The following is a 23,049-nucleotide window of genomic DNA, read 5'->3' as shown; positions in this document are numbered from 1 at the left end:
TAGGGAGAACTATTGTTCCTAAATGATGTTTGGTGATCAATGCTCCAAAGAATTGGATTAATATTTTTACAGAATATTGTTGTAGTCGGTAACTATATTTCTATTTCCAGGCATTTTTAGATGAATTCACTAAATGGTCAAGAGGAAATCCTGACAAGGACAGGATTCTCATGGCTGGAGATGGCCAAGGTATGGCAAAGTTGTTCTGCTGAGGAAATTACTTCCCTCTGCTTCGTAGCTCTTCAGTGGTAGCTTAAGGCCAACAGAAGGAGACAAAGCTAATTCACATGAGGAACAAATCAGTGATGGAGAGGGTATTAGAGCATGTGTTAGAGCATGTTCTGTTGTCTGAGCACACAAAGAATAAATCACACAGACCCTGTGCTACTGCACCCCAGCAAACTCTAAGCCTAGGGTGGGTGTTGGTCCGGTGAGGCCAAAGAAAAGAGACACCAACTGAGACATAGCTTTACTGGGGAAACTTATGTATAGGGAGTCTGGGAGTGGCTGACGGGATAAAGGCTCTGCTGCTGGGATCTATATGCAGCAAGTTTTCATATCACAGCAACTTACCCTAGCAACTATCAGTGGCCCTTCCCCTCCTTGTGTGGCCAGCATTTCCAAGGAGATCAAGGCCTGACACTTGGACACTCTTCATTATAAGAGGACATTCAGGGTTGGCCAACCCCCCACAACAAGCCCCTGGCCTTGAACACTGAACAACATGCTCTTCTGCACATTCTGCCTGATGGAAATGTAGAGGGAGGACAGGATCTCTACATTTTCAAGATAGTGATTAACAGGGCCATTCAGGGGATGCTTGCACAAACCAGCTATCCAGCATGTACCATAAGGATACGAACCAAATCCCTGGTAATGAGGCCAGGGTTTCTAAGGTATGATAACTAAAGATAATTGAAGATGGAGGAACAAGACAGAGGCCAGGGGTGGGACCGGCGACCACTCCGTGGCTTCCTTGATCATCCCTGTGTGCTGCTTCACCCGCGGCAAAATCCTCACACTAAGTGGGAGGCCTACCTGGGGCTGCTGCGGGCATAGTACGCTGAGGGGGATGCCCTGGATGTGCTGGCCTGAAGCACTGCTCTTGCCTCCACGTGCTGTTGGCGCACATGTATGTGATAAGAGGCCGTGCCCCTGGAGAAGTGAATGTGCTGGAGCCTGCCTTGCCTAGAGTTCATTCCACTGAGGTGTGGGTAGCTGGGAGCAGGACCTGCCCACAGTCTCCTGGGCCTGTGTCCTCCCACTCTGAAGGACTCATCCAGTAAAGGCCTTTGAAGAACCACACACACGCATACATAACTAAAATACGTACGACACCCTAAACTTCACTGATTGCTTTCATATATTTTTTTAAAGTTTTCTTACGTTTATTTATTTATTTTGAGAGAGAGAGGAGTGGGGAGAGGGGCAGAGAGAGAGAGAGAGAGATTGAGAATCCCAAGCAGGTTCTGCGCTGTCAGCACAGAGCCAGATGTGGGGCTTGATCTTTTAAACCATGAGATCATGACCTGAGCTGAAATCAGGAGTCAGAGGCTTAGCCAACTCAGCCACCCGGTGCCCCTTCATATATATTATTTAATCTACACAATGGCTGCCTGGGCAGGTGGTTCTGTTGCCACTGTGTCATATTGAAGGGGAGACCTGAACAGCTTAAGGGATGAGTATAAATGGCGCAGCTAAGTTGTAAAGCCTCAGAGTGTAGAGTGGACGGTGATGTGCCAACACAGTCAAGGTAATTTCCTCCAAGCAGCCTCGATATGGCTACCCCAGGGAGATGTGAGGCAACAGGAAAAGCTCGTGTTTGGAGATAGTGAGCTGTTGTTGAACATGAGACAAATGACCTAGCCACTGAGACCATTTCCATTTCTATAAAATGGCAATAAAAGAATCATTGGAGGTACACACTTTCAGTCACGAGATGAATAAATTCTTGAGACCGAATATGTAGCATGGGACTAAGGTTAGTAATAATGTTTCATACTCTTTTCAATCAATTTTTTTTAAGTTTATTTATTTTGAGAAACAGAGAGAGCAAGTGAGGGAGGGGCAGATAGGGAGAGAGAGAGAATCCCAAGCAGGCTCTGTGCTGACAGCATGGAGCCTGATGTAGGGCTTGGACTCATGAACGGTGAGATCATGACCTGAGCCAAAACCAAGAGTTGGCCACTTAACAGGACCACCCAGGCACCCCTAATGTTTCATATTTTTGAAGTTTACTAAGAGAGTAGATCTCAGGTGTTCTCACCTCTCCCGCATGCATGTGCACACACTCACCCACACAAAGTGTGAGGTGATGGGTATGTTACCAGCTCAGTCGGATAATCATCTCACAATGTATGTGAATGTCAAAACGTCACATTGTATACATTAAATACTTACAATTTTTATTTGTCAATCATACTTCAAAAAAGCTGAAAAAAAGTCCCCAAGAGGTGTAGGGATGACACGAGGGAGCATTTTGCCCTCTATCCTTCCTCTTGCCTTTCTTATAATGTTACAGCAACTTTTGCAGACTGGCAGATGGACCAATCAGATGTTTCTGCCTCATCCTATTTAACTCAGAAAATGATACTCCTACTGCTACCAAACATTATTTTCTAATTTCCTCAAAACAAACAAACAAACAAAAAAACCCAGCAGCTTAACAGGCTGGGAGGCATGTTACTGTTTGGGTTTATATAGGAGAAAGAAAGAGGACTGGGAAGAGAATAAGGCCCCATTCTTTTTGTTCTTTCTCCAGCCACTCTTTCATTTGCTTGCTTGCTTTTCAGGAATCTTCAAGACTGTCTCCAACCCTGGGTTCACAGCATATGAAATGAAAATTGGTGCAGTTACTTTCCAGATTGCTACTGGAGATATTACCAAAGAAAAGGCAGATGTGATTGTAAACTCAACAACAAGGACATTTAATCTGAAATCAGGTATTTTATTTAAGCAATGTAGTTGACTGTAACTATTAAGATGACTCGCGTCTGGGAGGGAAATTGTGGCTAATGTTGCCTCAGTAGATGGAACGTATAGCAGAACGTAGGTAAGCCCTGGAATTAGAAAGACCTGGGTTTGAATCCCTACTATGCCTCTTACCATTGTGTGGCCTTGGAAATATCATTTAATCTCTCTGAGCCTCAGTTTCTCTGCCTGTCAGATGTTGATTTCCCACAGGAGGATTAGACAGGGTGTAACCATGTAAAGGTGAGGTGTAACTGACATGTCAGATTTAGTCTCTGTTAGCTCTCGTCCCCACTTTAGCCCTATCAAAATGCCACACTTCTAATTTAATAAGTTTAAGTTCTATTTTTATTTTCCCTTTTTAAGACAGTTTTATTAATTTTTTAATTTTTTTAATGTTTATTTCTGAGACAGAGAGAGACAGAGTGCAAGCAGGGGGTGAGGGTATAGTGAGAGAGGGGGACACAGAATCTGAAACAGGCTTCAGGCTCTGAGCTGTCAGCACAGAGCCCGACGCGGGGCTTGAACTCACGAACCGTGAGATCATGACCTGAGCCAAAGTCAGATGCTTAACCGACTGAGCCACCCAGGTGCCCCTTTTATTTCTCTTTTTATGTAACTCAGTGGGCACTCATATCTCACCTCTTGTAACTCTTCCCTTCTCTATGTCACACTGATCCAGAAATGAAACTCAGCCTTTTCTTGATTTTTCCTGGAATATCTGACCACCTCCATTGATGTAACACCTCTGAGCATGCCCTCTCCACGTCTATTTGTTTATAACTTACATACATATAAGCTTATGTTAATATATTTTTAATACAAAGCATTAAATTTGAGATTAAAAGGGTAAGATAATGCATAAATAAAAATAGAAGTTTAAACATTTTCGAAACTGCAAAATATCATGGAACTTACTATGTGGAAGTGAATATGTAGAATATCCATCCAATGTATTGGTCATTCAAAATGCAGACATAAAGAACATTCAGTTATGTGAAACATGGTAAATTGAACATATGCATTTGTTCCTGCTTCCTTGGAAAATTCTATTGAAGCAACAGTAAAGGAGGGGCGCCTGGGTGGCTCAGTAGGTTGAACGTCCGACTCTTGATTTTGGCTCAGGTCATGATCTCACAGTTCCTGGGACTGGACCCCATGTTGGGCTCTATGCTGACAGTGAGGAGCCTGCTTGGGACATTCTCTTTTCTCTCTCTCTCTCTCTCTCTCAAAATAAATAAATATAAACTTTAAAAAAAGCATCAGTAGAGGAAATAAAAGGGCATAAACCCACAAGGAAAGGGAGAGTCAGAGGGAGACCAATAATGAACAAGAGACAACAATGTACTTTTAGAATATGAGAAGCAGAGTGGTGAAAGCTTAGCATCAGCAGGAGAGAATGGTAGACCCTAGAGACACAAGAGTTGGAGGCAGCAGGTACCTGGGAAGGCAGAGGACAAGTAAAGGGATGAAAACAGAATTGATGCAATTCTGGGGTGCCTGGGTGGCTCAGTCAGTTGGACGTCTGACTTCAGCTCAGGTCACGATCTCACGGTTTGTGGGTTTGAGCCCTGCATCAGGCTCGGTGCTAACAGCTCAGAACCTGGAGCCTGCTTCCGATTCTGTGTCTCCTTCTCTCTCTGTCCCTCCCCCACTTGTACTCTGTCTCTCTCTGTCTCTCAAAAATAAATAAATGTAAAAAAAAAATTAAAAAAAAAAAGAATTGGTGCAATTCTGTATGAGTAGCACTCACATCCTTCATTCTATCCTCCATCCATCCGATGCACCAGTAACTTCCCTTGCTCTTCCTTGGCCAGAGATGGGAGGTTTATTCTCTGGAGAAACAGAACCAGAGAGATTCTGGACTTAGAGCAGGAAGCACAGGTGAGATGAAAGGGGGAGGTGGATAGTATTCAAGTGAAAGTTTCTGTACTGAACCGTGAGTGCCCAGCCCCTGTCCTTGTGGGGCTCCCAGAACAGCACACCGGCTTCTGCCGTCCAAGACATGAGATCGGCGGAGCCTTCTGGGGAGAAACCGGCTGCCTTAAAGCCTAGTATTTACTTCCTGCTTACCTTACACTAAAGCCTACTAGTCAGCAAGCGTCGTTTACATGGTCCTCCCAAACTCACTCTTAAACATGAATGGACTGGTGAGGATCATCTGACATTTGAAGAACACCTCCATTATTGCAAAGTCAGAGATCCACACATACTAAGAAAAAAGGAATTTTTAAAAAAGAGACAATTCATAATGCACACACAGAATCAAAGAGACACAGTAGATAGATAGAGGATAGAAGATAGATCGTTAAAATGATAAAATAACTGATAATTATTCAATGCTTTCTGTGTGCCAGATTCCACGCTAAGCATTTTGTATGCATTGCCTCTTTTAATGTTCAAATAACCCTGTGAGGCAAGTACTGTGCTAGCCTCTGCATAACAGGTGAGAAAGTGACTAGTCACATATTAGCCGGTAAATGGTGGAGGCAACTCTAACAGTCTGTCAAAATGCATAGTCTGTGTTTTCAGCCATTCAACTCGGCTGTCATTAGTGGTGACCAAAGCGGTGAAGCCACAACCTTGACTGGAAGATTCACTGGCCTGAAGGCAGCTGCCTACCTGTGAAAAACAAAGCTAAACAAAACAAAAAATTAAAACCAAAAAGCTTATGCAAAATGCTCAGTTTTATTTTAATTTTGAGATCCATGCTTCCCATTAGCATCAGAACTTTCATTTTTATATTTTTCAATTTTATCAGATAGTAAGGGTAGAATGCAAACAATTTCACATAACCGCAGAACTATCCCTGTACAAATGGAGCCTGTAAAGCTGCAGACACAGGAGACTGTCTGCTGTTGGGCAGCGCCATCATGCTGCAGCTCAGATTGTTTATTGATCAGCTACTGAATGAAGGTTGCTATTGAAAAGGTGGGTTTTTCTGTGGGGGGTATCCATGAATTACACACCAAGGGGCGAGCTGAATAAAAGTCTAAGGTACAAAAGCTACAGTCTTGTATTGGATTTTAACTAATGCTTTTTACCACTAACATGTCTTATTTAGGGGTGTCAAAAGCAGTTTTGGAAGGTGCCGGACCAGCTGTGGAAAGTGAATGTGCTGTACAAGGTATGGTCACATGTTACTTTTGGCTACAATCTACTGCAAATTAGAGGGCTGAGTACTCTAATAGGACCTACGGGAGGAGTGTTGAGTGCTTTGGAAAAAGGTCGATTCCCTGGGAGAGCAGATACAGGTGGTGTAACTGTGGCCGTGTGGAAGACGTCCTTTCTCCCACCATCTCACCTGTCTCTTCCTGACTATTAAAAAGAACTGGGTCCCAACGGTCCAGGCTCAACCGTTTACTGAGGGCTCCTGGGCATGCCATCTAATCTGTCAGAGCTTTGTTTCTCTCATCTGTAAGATGACTCTACTAAGGAGGGGTATGGAAATGGCTGGCTCACACGTGGTTGTGAGGATCAGGACAATGAGTGTGAAAAGTTACGTAAACTATAAGTGCTGTATAAATTATCTTTCAGTTTTCCCAACCCTGTTCTACTTCCTATAGCGCCACATCTACTTGCTGTGAAGAAATGTGGAGCCTCGGTGGGTCTGAGGTGTTTTCTGACCCCAACCAATTCTCCAATTCTAACACTATGTACCTGTAGAGTTAGCATTGGATCCCTCAGGGTAAAGGGCTCAGTCCCACAAGACTCCCCCCCCTTCAGACACCAGTCGCCAGTCCTAGGGGCTACCTGTACTTCTCACTCATCCTCTATAAATTCACGCATTCACAAAACCCCCTTCTCAGGTCTGGCGGTACCCTAGAATGACTCATAGAACTCAAGAAAACACTATTTTTTTTTTTTTTACATTTACCAGTTTATTATAAAGGATACAACTCAGGAACAGCCAAATGGAAGAGATGCAAAGGGGAAAGTATATGGGAAGGGACGCAGAGCTTCCCTGCCCTCTCCAGATGCACCACCCTCCCGGTACCCAGATGTGTTTACCAACCCGGAAATTCCCCAATCCTGTTTTTTTAGCAATTTTTATGGAGGTTTCGTTATGTGGTCACAATTAATTAAATCATTGTGTTTTTGATGGAGGTCTGCAAAGGTCAGAGGGTGGGACTCTGACCATGGCTTGGTCTTTCTGAAGACCAGCCCCCATTCTGAAGCTATCTAGCCTCACAACCCTCAAGAGTCCTCTCATTTGCTTACAAAAGACTTATTACTCAGGAGATTCCAAAGTGTTCGAGGAACACTGAGCCAAGAACCAGGAACAAAGATCAAATATTTGTTTTTTTATTATACCACAGTGGGGAACCTGTAAGAGTGATGCTCAACTATTTATCCTTCAAAGTCAGGACTCATGTCTTGCCAAGGAGACTATCAGCTACGAGCGTGATTTTAAAAAGTCACAAGGTCTCATGTTTGACAAACAGTCCCACAACTGACTTGCTTTTGTGCCTCAAAGTCCTATCTTGATAGCTCTCCTCTGATTAAGACGTTTTCTCTGGAATGAATGTATTCCTGGAGAGGGTCAGAGGAAGGGAATACTGACCACTAACATGAGGATGTTAGCAGGAATTTGTGGGTTGGAAAAGCTAGCTGTACCTTGGGAGGCAGAAGCAGAGAATGAAGCAGGGTATCGAACAAGCTGGAAACCGAGGCTGCCTGGGATGGGACAGCCATTGGGACACCCGAGGGGCAGCAGCGAGTGCCTGGGCAGGGCGGGGTGGGCCCACTCTCCTCCTCCTGTATTTGCCAGAGGCCTGCCTTCCTCAGGTACTTACTCAGTGCCTTAAAACAAGCTCTGGTGATTTCCATGTGTTCAAGAGCTCTCAGGGTGGAGAGAGAGGGAGGAGTTTTCATCCATTCACACCTCCACACCAATGAATACATTGCTTTTGCCTCCTAGAAAAATTAATCTAGCTAAATGAGCACATAAATTGCTCTTCTGGACAGCAGCTTGGGGGTTAAGAGCTCTGGACACTGACTGCTTAGGTTCAAATCCCAGGCAACCTTTGCTATGGACCTTACTTCTCTGAGCCTCTGTTTAACCTGTGAAATGGAGAAAACAGTACCCACCTGATAGCCTTGTTTTGAGGACTGAGTGGATTAATGCAGGTACAGTGCTTTTGAAAAGCACCCCAAATATCAACAATATAGTTGTTGAGTAAAATAATCCTGCACATCAGTCAGAATGGCTAAAGTTAACAACTCAGGCAACAACAGATGTTGGCGAGAATGCAGAGAAAGGGGAACTCTTTTGCGCTGCTGGTGGGAATACAAACTGGTGCAGCCACTCTGGAAACCAGTATGGAGGTTTCTCAAGAAATTAAAACTAGAACTACCCTACGACCCAGCAATTGCACTACTAGGTATTTATCCAAAGGAGACAGGTGTGCTGTTTTGAAGGGACACATGCACTCCAATATTTATAGCAGTGCTATCAACAATAGCCAAAGTATGGAAAGAGCCCGGATGAATGTGTATGTGTATATATATATATATATATATATATATATATATATATATAATGGAGTATTACTCAGCAATCAGAAAAAAAAAGAAATATTGCCATTTGCAACAATGTGGATGGAACTGGAGGTTATTATGCTAAGCGAAATTAGTCAGAAAAAGACAAGTTTCATATGACTTCACACATATGAGGAATTTGAGATACTAAACAGATGAACATAAGGGAAGAGAAGCAAAAATAATATAAAACAGGGCTGGGGACACAACATAAAAGACTCTTAAATACAGAGAACAAACTGAGGGTTGCTGGAGGGGTTGTGGGTGGGAGATGGGCTAAATGGGTAAGGGGCATTAAGGAAGACACTTGTTGGGATGAGCACTGGGTGTTATACACAGGGGATGAATCACTGGAATCTATGGGAAATCATTATTGCACTATATGTTAACTAACTTGGATGTAAATTTAAGACTAAAAATAAATTTAAAAATAATAATAATAAGGGGGGGGGGAAGAATCCTGATTGTAAATAAAATGAGCCTGTCACAGTCCCAGTGAGGGAAATAGCTAGATGGAGGGAGGCTGGACTTGGTCAGGAATCATCACGGCTTTTCTGAGTTCAGCTGTTTTCATTTCTCAGTGGTCATCGTGTTGCTTCCTGTAAGTAATGTGTTATGTGTTTCCTTCTTTCTTTTGTTCCAGCTGTACAGCCTCACAGAGATTTTATAATTACACAAGGTGGATACTTAATGTGCAAGATAATAATTCATGTTCTTGGGGAAAATGATGTCAGAGAAACGGTTTCCACTGTTCTGGAAGAGTGTGAGCAGAGGAAGTACACTTCTGTTTCCTTTCCAGCCATCGGAACAGGTTTGCAGCCTCTCATCACTCAGAGATTCTGAATAATCCAGATTTCTTTAGACTTAGGCTCACTGTTTATGAACTCCATGCTGAGTCCAGGCAGTGATAGTGATATTAAACCAGAGTAGGCAAACTTTCAGACCCTGAGGGCCATCTATGGGGCCTATGCCTCTCTCATACATCTTTGTCCTTAATTGTATGTTCCCTAAGTATCTTTCCATGTTTGGTCCTTAACTTCATGGTTTTCTTATTGTTCATTTTTTTTTCCTTTGGGGGATTTATTTGTTCTTATTATATCAGTTGCCTTTTCTGCACTGACTCTCAGATCAGCATTTCTCCTTCTCCCAGATCTCCTCTGGGAGATTTCTGTTACCGGAAACTTTATATCAGAATCCAGATTCAACATCATCATCATCCCTTGCAAACAGCCACTTTTCTTGAGTTGCATCATTTCCTGGTTTCCTCCTGCAGGGGTGCCATGATGCCCCCAGCTGTTCTGTACCCTGCTTCTTTGTGCCCCCAGACCGCACAGTCAGCACATTCTACTAAATCTTCCAGGGGTTGTTCTGTTTCAGCCTTCCTGTTTATTTCCAAAGCCTTAATACCTCCCCCATTGGGTTTACAGCAGCATCTCTCACTGGCTCCTCATTGGCACATTCACTAGATTGCAATGCTGTTTCCCAGGCCCACTGCAAATTCCTAGGGATAAAATCAGTGAATAGGATGCAGTCGCCATCCTTTAAGCAACAAGTTCAGGTCTGTCCTGCTCACAGTTTTGAGGAACACTTTCCTCCCCCATCTCTATCATAGCATACAGTAATTTCTTCTCAGTTGAAGGTGATGCTAATGACCCACCCCATGATTCATTCATGCCCAATTACACAGGTTATTTATTTATTTATTTAAAAAAATTTTTAACATTTATTTATTTTTGAGAGAGAGAGAGAGAGAGAGAGAGAGAGAGAGAGGCAGAGAGCAAGGGAGACACAGAATCCTAAGCAGGCTCCAGGCTCTGAGCTGTCAGCACAGAGCCTGACGTGGGGCTTGGACTCATGGACTGTGAGATCATGACCTGAGCTGAAGTCGGAAGCTTAACTGACCCAGCCACCCAGGTGCCCCTACACAGGCTTTTTAAAATGGACTGAGAGGGCCCTAATGAAGCCATCACATGGTTATATGTTTTAGTAAAGCTTCAGAAGTAAGGCATTTTAACCACTGTGGGTTAGGATCACCGTTTCTTCCCACTTTGACTCCTCAGACTTTTCCTGGCACTGGGCATTGGAGAGGCTGCAAGCATTTTTGGAATATAGTTAAGGAAAGTTGACTTGAGAATATGATTTTCAACATTTTAAAATTTATACTTTGTTGTGATTTCTTTTTTTTAGTCTAAATATTCACTTATATGCATAATTTTATATTTTTATTTTGTTTTGTTTTCCAAGATGTATAAGTTTCAAATCCTACAAAACCTGGACCCACCCCTGACTCCTAGTTTTCCCATCTTGCAGATAAGAACTTAAAGTATTAAAGCACAAGGTCATATAGCTAGTGAGCAGTGTAACTAGGTTCAAATCCAGGAAATCTGGTCTTTACATTGCCACCATTACATTTTTTTTTATGTTATGTGGGTTTTGTTACCATTTTGCCCTTTATTACTATATTCTTAGCTGCCACATCCTTATGTCTCTTAGCTATTACCTTCTATTATCATCCCAATTTTACAGATGAGCAAACTGAAGTTTGGAGGTGTTTGTGGGCTGAGTTATGTTCCCCTGGCCAAATTCATATGTTGAAGCCTTAACCTCTGTACCTCAGAATCTGACTGTATTTGGAGATAGGGTCTTTCAAGAGGTAATTAAGTTAAAGTGAGGTCATCAGGGTTCTCCCTCATCCAATACGACTCGTGTCCTTGTTAGGAGATTAGAGCACCCATAGGTACAGAGGGAAGACCACGTGAAGACATAGGGAGAAGACCACCATCTACAAGCCTCAGAGAGAAGCCTCAGAGAAACCAATCTTTCCAGCACCTTGGTATCAGACTTCTAGCCTCCAGAATTGTGAGAAAATACATTTCTGTTGCTTAAGCCACCAGTCATGGCAATTTGTTATGGCATCCGTAGCAAACTAATGTAAGAGGGATCAAATGACTTCCACAAGATCACACAGCTAATCAGTGGAGAACCAGGGCATAAACCCAGATCTTCTGCACCCAAATCACCTGTTCCTTTCTCTGTGCTTCCAAAGCCCTTTAGTCAGAGACCACCAGGAGCACGCACTGTAAAGAACCACACAGCATCTCACCAAGGGGTTGTTAAGGAATCATTGAGGGATGTGAGCTTGTGTTGGGTGACTTTCTGGCAGTCTAGGGTAAGTGGGCTTTTGCTCTGGATTGGATACTTGAAGGAAGCAGACATAGTTCTATGACTGGGTATCTTACCTGGAACAGGAGAAAGTGTGGCTGAAGCCATGATTATAAATGAGGCAGCACTTGCTCATATTAGTCAAGATGGAGAGTGTTTGGCCATTTTTGTGATTTGGCTGGTGTTCATGTTTTTATCTGTGGTCAGAGATGATTATTCAGCGGTGGTTTTTGACTTGACTCATCACAGCCACAGAGTGGTTACATTCGATGCTGTTCTATGAAGTTGTTTGAGTTCAGCCAGAGAACGCCAACACCCAGCTATGAGCGCCAGATCTGTTCTGGCTGTTAGGGGCTGCGTTCTTTCTTGGCACCAAAAACTGCATCTGCCAAATATTATCACTTGACTAACACCAGCTAAAGCTTCTTTTTGTCATCTAAAATTTTTTTCTTTTTCAGGCAACGCCAGAAAAAACCCAGTCATAGTTGCTGACGACATGATCAGTGCTATTGTAGACTTCGCCTGGAAACATTCCACCCCATCATTAAAAAAAGTCAAAGTTGTCATCTTTCTGTCTGAACTGCTAAATGTATTCTATGACAACATGAAAAAGAGAGAAAATTCTGCATCACCCGTCTTTCAGTCCACATTCTTCGAGAATGCATGTAAGATGTTCTTCTTTAAAAAGATCATCTGGTTCTCTCTCATATCACTTAGCAAATGTTTAGATATTAATGCTCAGTGTTTTATCAGTTTTAGGATTTTACAGACAGCCTCCTATAATATGTGGGGAAAGTGCACGAACTATGGAACGCAGCCTCCTGTCAGCTGATTATTCTTCTGCGGGGCAAAATTACTCCTGGGGAAACAGGAATAGCAAAGGAACAGGAAGAGGATAGAAGTGAGAAAGCAGGAAGAGGAGGATAGGCTTTGAAAATCCTAGCTAGTTGTCTCATTATATACTTATTGATTAGTGTTACTCTCAGTGTCCCTTGTAGCTGTGAACAAGTGGACCAATACTGGTTTATTGATTATCCACCACCAGACAAGTTAGCCTGGGAATAGAAGCAGATGCAAGAAGAGAGTGGTCAGGGTCATTTGGTTGTGCTACTCCATGAGCAGGCAGATTCCCAGCTGCTTCTCTGTAAGGTGTGTGTGTATGCATTATGCTTAAGCATCTGTGTTGACCTGCCCCTCTGTCCCCCATTTTGTGGCTTCTGTACTGCCTAGAAAAACAGCCTCCTCTTGCGATCACTGTTTTTGTTTATTTGGAGCACTCACTCATAGAGCACTGTGAGTTTCACTAGTGATGAAATGTACCTGTCATCAGGAGCCTCCCTAAACTGGAAATTGTTGTCTGACACTACCAGTAGGAATTTCAGTTCTCTCTACACCTATTTTTTTTTTTAATTTTTAAATGTTTATTTATTTTTGAGAGAGAGACAGAGCACTAGTGGGGGAGGGGCAGAGACAGAGAGGGAGACACAGAATCTGAAACAGGCTCCAGGCTCTGAGCTGTCAGCACAGATCCCAATGCGGGACTCGAACTTGGGAACTGGAAACGGTGAGATCATGACTTGAGCCAAAGTCGGACACTTAACTGACTGAGCCGCCCAGGCACCCCTACACCTATTTTCTGACAACTGTTCTTCTCAATGTGCCTCCACATACAGCATATGTAAGAGTTACACACACACACACACACACACACGCATGCACTAAACAGAAATGAAAATAATAGTTGGATCTGTTAATACTCTTGTAATAGCAAATAATAGAAAATCCAATTTAAACTGGCTTATGCAAAAAAATGGAATTAATTGGCTCACATGACTATAAAGTTGACTCATACCTGGCTTCAGGTCCAGTTTGATCCAGGTGGTCATATTATATAATCTAGACCCTGACTTTCTTCATCTCTCACTCTCTTGTCAGCTGTGTTGTCTTTAGGCTTAGGTTTCACATGGTGAAAGATGGCTGCTAGCAGCTTCAGGGCTCATATCCCTATATGGTCAGGTCCAACAGGAAAGAGTATATCCTGTGGCAATATATACTTATCATGAGGAACATGATGCCTGGGAACAGAGGTGTTCACATATAGCTGAAATTCTGATTGAATCAGCTTAGGTAATGATTGCAGCGAGGGAACTGGAATTACACTAATTAGCAATACAGAGTCTATATGCTCTATACTTGAACTGAAAGGGATCACTCTCTGAAGCAATGGGGAAGGGTTGTTCACCAAAGGAAATTCAGGATGCTTTTATCAGAAGAAGGGGAAAAGGCTGCTGGATAGTTAAAAATTATAATACCTGCTAGAGTATCTAGGGATTTATAAATTAACATGCCCCCCACTTTGGTCTTTGTAGAGGAAAATTTGTATTTAAATACAAGAGCAATAAGTCATTATCAGTAAAGTAAAAAATTAAGAGAAACTGGTTCATCCATTCCCTGCTTACACCGAGAATTTAAATTGACTTATGAAATTTACAAAATAGACACTAAAGTTAAAGAGACAAGCAAACAAAAGCTAACTAAAATGAGTAGACCAGTGACCCTATGGCACTTGGAGCAAAAACAAACAACAAAACTGCCTTACATAATCTTCGTTGTTAGATGAAAGTAATAATGCAGATAAAATGTCAGATAAAAGGAAGTTTGTTGGCAGACACACAAACTTGAATTTTAGTAAGAATTTATCATGTGGACTTCTTTAAAAAAGAATTTACAGAGGACAACTTTGAGTTGCATTTGAGCCAATGGTCCACAATTGCTTTTCCAATGCACATTAAAGCTTTGATTGATTCAGAGAGCTTTTACTGAGCACCAGCTGAATATCAGACACTAGAGACATGGACTTGAGAGTCGTGTAAGTAGGTGGGAGTTGAAGCCATTGAGTGTGGACTGGATTATCCATGGAGGCTGTGAAGGTGGAGAGAGTAAAGGCTGAAAGCAGAGCGAGGATTCTTGGTGTATAATTCCACCTCCACCTGTGGAGAGGAAACTGAGGCAGGGTGCACAAGGAGAGGTGCAGGGGGGCATTTATCCCAAACATCAGGAATGGGAAAGTAGAGTGACATTTATCTTTTAAAAGAGATTTATAGGAAAAGCACTTGGGAAAGTGACTGGTGCATGGTAAACACTTAAAGAAAAAGAGCCATCGTGTTATTTCCCATGAAGCACTGGGCTGCAAGTCAATAGAACACAATTCTGTTCCTTCTTTGGATGGAGGCCTTCCATGTAACAATGGATGTGTGAATATTCAGCCTTCCTGGGACTAGGTTTTCTCATCTCTAAATTGTTCAACCACAGTCATCTTTTGTCCACAGAGTAAGGTAGCACGGTTTGGTGTGGTTTAAGTGTGTGACTTAAGCTGTAGCTCTCCACAAGCTTTACTCCCTCTTTAATATACCTCTGGGATGTAGGAAAGATCAAGATTAATTGTTTTTTTGAGAATAATAACCATGTTAATAAAGGACTTGGCATTCCCTAAAAGTGCTTTCACACCCTTCATTATGTTTTAAATTTGAAACAATCCCATGAGGTGATAGAGCAGATTGTATCAGTTCCATTTTGCAAAAGAGAGCATGAAAATTCACTCAGAAGTGGTATTACTTGTTCCATGTCTTATGGCTGGTCACAGGTTGAGGCTGATCAGGTCTTCTGATTCCAAGCACTGGTATTTTCTGCTCTGCAAACTCAGGACATGAAAGAAGAGAGAGCCCAAAGAAAAACTTTATTTACTTCCCAGGCTTGCTTGCTGTATTCAGAGAAAAGAATGTAGCAGGTCCAAGAGTACTCTAAGACCTAGGACTAGACATGATGAGGCCAAAAGATCTGGAGGGAGTGGACAGTGGGAGAAAGGAAAGAATTTAATTTGCAGAAACAACACACTCTGTTGCTTAAGTATTTAAAGCAGAATTTGAAAAGAGCTTCTAGATTAGGGTTTGATGTTTCCTTTTGTCATCAGAACTTCATTCCCTGGATGGACTCGCTAAACAGGAAGAGAGTTCCTGGATTATTATATCTTTCACTAACAATGAGCAAATTCTGGCTTTGTTTGTAAGGAGAAATCCTTTGGCCTTTATCTGTGGTATTGTGCCATTTTCTGGCATTTTACTCTCTACTACAGTCTGTCCATATTTCTATTCATCAAGCCATCTCAGCAACTTGGTGTGTAGCCTCAATGTGTTAGAAGGTTCCGGAAGCCATTGGAAAGCAAAGGAAAATTTTGAGCATCATCATCTTATATGAAAGCTTTCACTTAGAATTTCCACTGTTTTCTTTATATAGTGCTTTCTCTATTTCGTGTAGAAGATAGGGTACAAAACAATGTGTTTTAAATAAATTTGGCAAGGTACATGTTTCAAAAGAAAAATAATAAAGGACCACGCTAAATAAACTGATAAATATGAAGACATCAATAAATCGGGTTTCATGTTTATAATCAGTTTCTTATGGAATTAATTGCACAGCGCTGTCTAAGAAAATTATAATTTCAAGCTATAGTGAACCTAAGTTTACCTAAATATTTTAGCTAGGCATTAATATATGTCATGTTAGCGTCAGAACCATTCATTTCATCTGTGTTTGACAAATTGAGGATGATAAAAGAAGCAACGATGAAATGTGTAGCTTTTTGTTTTGTTTTGTTTTTTCTCAAAGACCAGGATTAGATGAATGAGAAAAAAGAGCATAGGAAGTGCCCTGATTTTCAGTGGTCCCTGGAAATGGATATTGTGTTTTCACCAAATGTTAACTTTCCAGATAATATTCCTGAACACTGGACTGACATGAATCAGCAGCTGTCCTGTGTGATCGAACTACAACCCGGACAGTCAGAATACGACACCGTAAAGGACAAGTTCTCTGAGACTTGTCTTTCCTACAAAATAGAGAAGGTAATATTGTGCCTAAAAAATTACTTCCTTCAAATATTGAAGAACTAACATCAAAGACATCTTTTTAAAATAACATTCTTCCTTCCTTTATGCCTTACTAGATTTATTTTAATTTGACTCACTCAAGCTCCTAGACTTCAAATCTCATGGTTCCTTCCTTAGCAGTAATGAAGAAGATTCCCAAAAGCGACATATATATGTTTGGATCCTTTCACTTAACAATTTACAAACAAACTCACTCGAACTGATTGAACAAGAAGAAATGTATTTGAAATTAATGGAAAGTCCAGAAGTAGGATGGTCTTTGGAACAGTTGAATCCAGTGACTCCGTGATGTCTTGGATCCAGTTTCTCTGGCTTTGTCACCTTCATCCGAAGGCTGGACTCCCTTCATAATTGTGGGATGGCTGCTGGTGGCAATCAGGGGGTCTCTATGTCCTCCATTCACATATCATGGAAGGGATACAGCCACTGGATAAGAGTCCCAGGCTTTGTGTTGAATGTACCACTACAGCTAGTCTGTGTTGGGAGAGTACTATGTGCTGACTGGCTTATACCTGGGCTATCAGATGCCATCATTGTGTGATCCCATCATGAGATTATCCAGATTGGTTAAACCCAATTAGGCTGCACCTGGGAGCTGTAAGTGAGGCCATCTCCACCCAATCAGGAGTTGCTGTACAATGGGAATGAAGTGGAATGGATGTTCAGATTCTCACAACATCCACTGTGCTGCATAAAAATTTTAGCCAGTACAGGAATTTATTAGGTCATTATCATACCATGTATGTCAGAGCAGGGTATGGAAATTGATATTTCCATCCTAGTCATTTAAAAATCTAGCTGCTACTTCCATACAACAGCGTACTTAACCATATTATAGCACTTAAGAAATTGTGCTTTCATAAGCTTTCACATGCCTGACTGCTCCATTAGACAGTGGGCTTCTTAAGGTAGGATCGCACGGTAGCTAGCATATTATGGGACACAGTACCTACTAAATGAACTTAATTCCTGAGAAAGAAAGAGAATCAAAAGAGGGAGACTCTTGCAGAAATGAGAGAATTTAAAGGAAGAGATGCTTCATTGATGTTAAAAGATGTTGAGAGTACAAGAACCTCGTTCAATTGTGTTTACCCAATATCTCCAACTTTCTTGGCTCTTATCCTTCTATCATATCCATTTTGAAACACCTCAACTTTGGATTAATTCCATAGCCTACTTTCTCTCCTGCTGCCCCTGGATAAAATCATTATTAATTCATGGTCCCCAACCTCTGCAGCACTGTCCGGGTCCCTGAAATTTTTATTGCTTCCTCCAGTCAACTTCCTCACGCATTCCCCATTGCAAAATTTCAACACTCTCCTTGAGGTCTTCATCTGTCTCAAAAAAAACTTTCCCTCCTGCTTTTATTACTTGGCTTCTCCTCAACATCTGCTACAGGTTACCACTCCATTCTTCTTATTTATGTATTTGTTTTTAATTATTTACTGAAATTGAGGAATAACTGAAATATATTAGTTTCAAGTATATAACATGATTTGATATTTGTATATATTGCAAAATGATTACTACAATAAGTCTAGTTACCATCCATCATTATACATAGTTATGAAAAATTTTTTTTCTTGTGATGAGGACTTTTCAGATCTACTCTCTTAGCAACTTTCAAATATGCAATTCAGTATTATTAACATAGTCACCATTCTGAGCATTTCATCCCCATACTTATTTCTTTTATAACTAGAAATTTGTAAATTTTGGCCCTCTTCACTCATGTTGTCTACCCCCCCCCCCCCAGCCCCTGCCTCTGACAACCATCAATCTATTTTCTGTATCTGTGAGCTTTGGTTTGTTTTTTGTGGGTTTTGTTTGTTTTAGATTCCACATGTAAGTGAAACCATATGGTATTTGTCTTTCTCTGTCTGACTTATTTCACCTAGCATAATGCCCTCAAGGTCTATGGCAAGATTTCATGCTTTTTAATGGCTGAATAGTATTCCTATTCCTATAGTATGAATTCCTATAGTATGAATTCCTATAGTATGAATTCCTATAGTATGAATATAGGAATCCTATACTCCTATAGTATGAATATATATATATATATATATAGTATATTCCTATATATAGAATATACATATATAATGGAATTATATATATAATAGAATTATATACATATATATAATGGAATTATATGTATAATGGAATGCTATTATGGAAAAAAATATATATATATCACATCTTCATTATCCATTCATCTATCAATGGACACTTAGGTTGATCCCATATCTTGACTGTTGTGAATAATGCTGAAGTGAACATGGGGGTGCACTCGATTCTTCTTGAACTCTCTTCTTTTGTTTCTAGAACATCATTCTTTCAGATTTCCTCCTTTCTCCCTAGACCTAGATTATCTGGATTCTTTTCTTATGCTTTCATACTCCATGTGTATTCTCCTAACCCGTCCCTTATCACTCTGGGAGGTAGTGATTTTTTTTTTTTCTTGTGTTTCTCCCCCACTAGACTGAGGGCAAAGATCCAACACAGTGCTTGATCCATAGTAGATGTTCAATAGATGATTACTGAATGTATGTTAATAAGTTCATTTTCTAGAAGGAAATAGAACTGTAGGGAATGATATTTTTAAAAAATTTTCAAGAAAGACAAAATTTCAAGGAGGGGATGATTTATGGTTTGAAATGTTATTGAAGGTCTAGAAAGAAATAGTCATTAGATTAGGCAGTTATGAGGTCATTTGTGACCATAATCAGAGCAATACAAGAAAACTGTTACTGGAAGAAGCCAATGGAATGGGTTTAGAGATCAGAGGGCGTTAAGGAAATCATTACTTGACAAATTTTTGAGTAGGAATTTGAATGTTAGTAAATCTCCAGGAATTCCAGGTAAACATTTTTATGTAAGTTATAAGTTCTGTTATATAAAGTAGATAATAATCAGCACTATTACAAAGTATAGGTACTCTTAACCTAGCCTTTTTCTAAAGGTGGAAAGCTACCTATTCTCTGAATTTGCTGTTTATTTGCATTTTATTTTTCTTTTCCTTCTCATTTCCTTCCTCCAGTCCTCCTGCTTTTCCTCCAAATTGCTTTTTAAAAAATCCACAACAAACACAATATACTGAGCTCTAAAGTCATTTTCAAAATGTTTTGCTTTTTTGTCATTTGCAGATAGAGAGGATACAGAATATATGGCTCTGGAAGAGCTACCAGATAAAGAAAAAGCATATGGACATCAAGAATGGCCATACAGATAATGAGAGAGTCCTATATCATGGGACAGCTGCAGACTCAGTGCCATATGTCAATCAGCATGGCTTCAATCGCAGTTATGCTGGAAAGAATGGTAAGGAAGTGAGTAATCTGGCCAACCAGAATGAGATGAATGATAGTTCTAGCGTTGACTATTCACACCCAAGCAGTGTAGAACCATATATGGCAGCCATATTGTCATTGTCAGGATAAGGCTCATTGTGTGTCACCAGAAAGGAGGATGGCAACCTTCTGAGGATAGATGGAGTAAATTTTAGAAATGATGAAAAGTGGTTTTGGTGGGCAAGAACTACATTAAAAAATTTTTGTGTCAGGTTTGGGCTTGGTTCTACATACTGTGATAATTTTATGTTCTTAGAAAGGCTTTTGTGTTTCTCTTTACAGCTACAGCCTATGGAAATGGAACTTATTTTGCTATTGATGCCAGTTATTCTGCTAATGATAAGTACTCCAGACCAGACAGCAATGGGAGAAAGCATATTTATGTTGTGCGAGTACTTACAGGAGTCTACACACTTGGATATGCAGGATTAGTTACCCCTCCATCAAAGAACCCTCACAATCCCACAGATCTGTTTGACTCTGTCACAGACAATGTACAACATCCAAGCCTATTTGTGGTGTTCTCTGATAATCAGGCTTACCCAGAATATCTCATAACTTTTAGGTGTTGAAAAATAGGGGTTGTTTTTTTTTTAATCTCAAAGAGATGATTTAGTCGTCTATTCATAAAAACAATTTATAGGGGTTTTGTCTTTGCCTTTGGCCTGTTTTTATAGATAAAAATCTGTCAGGTGCTAAAATGCTGAAAACAGCCTTTTAAAAATGCTCTATTGAAATTTGTAGTGTACCTCTCTTCAGAGCACATTGATGGGTGGAAGCTAAGAAATGTAGATGACACAATTATAGCTACAGCTATTTACAGACAGCAAGTCTGTAGGAAAACAAAGAGCACATTACTTTTTTCTAGCAGAGAAGACTTAAGATGAATCACTTTAAAACCAAGCTGTTGTCCTTACAGAACATGTTAAGACATCAAACTGTGTTGAGCTCAACTGTACTATTAAATGAATAGGCTGCTGTTATGCATCTGTAATAACTGTGAATTTTGCCTCCTTAAGAGGCAAGAATACTTATTAGCTAATAGCTTATTAGCAATAGCTCAGCTTTTAATGACAGAATCAAAGAGTATTACCTCAAATCTGTTGTGGAACAAATCAGGCAAAAATGTGTTGTACCATTATCTAATGCTACATAACAAATTACTACAAAATTTAGTGGCTTTTTGGGTAAGGAATTCAGGCATGGCTTAGCTGGGTCATTCTAACTTAGGGTCTCTTGACTCAGGAAGTTGAGTCAAGATGTTGGCAGGGGATGCAGTCATCTGAAGGCTTGACTGGGGCTGGAAGATCTGCTTCTATGGTGAATCACTCAAATAGCTAGACAGCTTTTGCTGGTTGTTGGCAGGAGTCCTCTCCTCTCTAGACTGCTTGCAGCTGGCTTACTCTACAGTCAGCAATTCAGGAGAGAGAAAAGAAGAAGCCATGATATCTTTTATGATCTAGCCTCTGAAGTCATACTCCATCTTTTCTACAGTAACCTATTGGTTACATAGATCAGCTCATTCAGTGTAAGAGGGAATTACCCAAGGGTATGGACACCAGTAGGCAGGGATCATTGGGGACCATCTTAGAGGCTGTATAAATGAGTGAATGACTAATACTTTGATAAAATGTTAGCAGTGAAAAGGACTCTAGAGGCCATCTAGGCCCACTGTCCTCTCATCTTTCTCTCTCACCTTCTCCTACTCCCAGGGCCAAAAGTCCTTTAGCCTCTGCTTGACCGCTTCTAACACTCCACATCTTAAGGATATTCCATTTGAGACAGTTCTAATTATTGGAAAACTCTTGTTTACATTGAATTGATATCTGTTCTTCCGAATCTATTGCCTGCTAATCACTGTTCCACCTTCTGGAGGACACAGTACATATCTCATTCTTTTTACAGATGGTGGCCCTTCAGATTCATCTCTTCCTTCTATTGGAGTTAGGCAAATTCTTGAAATGTTTAGCAGCTTATTTATCCTGAAGCATCATTTTTTAAGAGTTGAAGACTTTTAAGATGGGTTTATATCATAAATAAGCACATGCACATTAAAAAGAGTGACGTATAAAGAAAACAGCACTCTTCACCATACTCTATCACCCATAACTGCAACATTCAGAGGAAACCACTGCCAACGTTCTTATGCATTCCCTTCTAGTTTCTTCTACATCCACCTTCAACAAAGTCAAAATCACACTTTATTCAATTACTTAATTATACAATATTGCATCTACCTTTTTTCATTTAACATTGTATTACTCTCATGTTATTAATTTTTACTATAAACATAATCTTAATCGCCAAGTTATTCCACTATATATTTTCCTTCTATGTATATATAATTATAAAGTCTTAAAATGTCATAGTCTTTCCTTATAGTTTAATAATCCAGTTTTTCTTTTGTAATATATCTGTATTATTTCCCCCATGTCATTAAATATCTTACATATAATTTTGATGATTGTATAGTATTTCATTGTATGTTTCTACATAAATGTCATGTCAAAGTAGGGTGCCCTATATTTCTAGAGAAACATATGGTTGGATTATGAGGTGCAAAGGACCATAATCTACCTTCAATGAGACACCACCTCCTGAACTTCTTGAGGGAAATAAAGACCTAGAGAACAAAGCAAGGTTAAATAACGCTCTGCTACTACGTGGGCCTTGGCTCCCAGCTCCAGTGTAGAATCCTAGTAAGCCAGGTTGAAACATGGAAGAACTCTTTTTACTTACGTTAGGTAGTAGTACTGCAACTACATTGCAGTTGACTTGCAGTGTAAACTGCTGTCTTCTGTTTCCTCCAATATTCAAGGACTCCCCACTTGATTTTGCTATACTCCCACTTCACTAGAAGACATAGAAGTCTTGAATATAATACACCCATGCTATTAAAGTTGTGATCTTTTCTTCAGAAACAAAATATAGGCCAATTAATTATTACATAGTTATTATATTTTTGAAACAGAGAGAGAAACCAAGTGTCAGCAGGGGAGGGGCGGAGAGAGAGAGGAACAGAATCCAAAGCAGGCTCCAGGCTCCAAGCTGTCAGCACAGAACCCGCAGTGGGGCTCGAA

At 40.6% G+C, this 23,049-nt stretch overlaps 1 protein-coding gene across 1 annotated transcript; it reads left to right on the top strand.

Moving 5' to 3' along the window:
- Positions 1 to 24: 24 nt before the first annotated feature.
- On the top strand, positions 25 to 22,424 carry LOC124526223 (protein mono-ADP-ribosyltransferase PARP15-like). The gene is given in 9 exon segments (XM_047099049.1): positions 25 to 93; positions 96 to 189; positions 2,793 to 2,942; positions 6,035 to 6,097; positions 9,155 to 9,322; positions 12,132 to 12,338; positions 16,441 to 16,574; positions 19,766 to 19,940; positions 20,252 to 22,424. Coding segments are annotated over 9 exon segments (1,335 nt in total). The 5' UTR covers positions 25 to 39; the 3' UTR covers positions 20,542 to 22,424.
- The last annotated feature ends 625 nt before the right edge of the window (positions 22,425 to 23,049 follow it).

The sequence above is a fragment of the Lynx rufus genome, unplaced genomic scaffold, assembly GCF_022079265.1.
Source record: "Lynx rufus isolate CCGP_SWC_20201006 ecotype Redwood Valley unplaced genomic scaffold, mLynRuf1.p SCAF_5, whole genome shotgun sequence".
In the NCBI taxonomy this organism is placed as follows: Eukaryota; Metazoa; Chordata; class Mammalia; order Carnivora; family Felidae; genus Lynx; species Lynx rufus.
The sequence above is the reverse complement of the archived record's forward strand: the minus strand, read 5'-3'. Positions and strand labels throughout refer to the sequence as shown.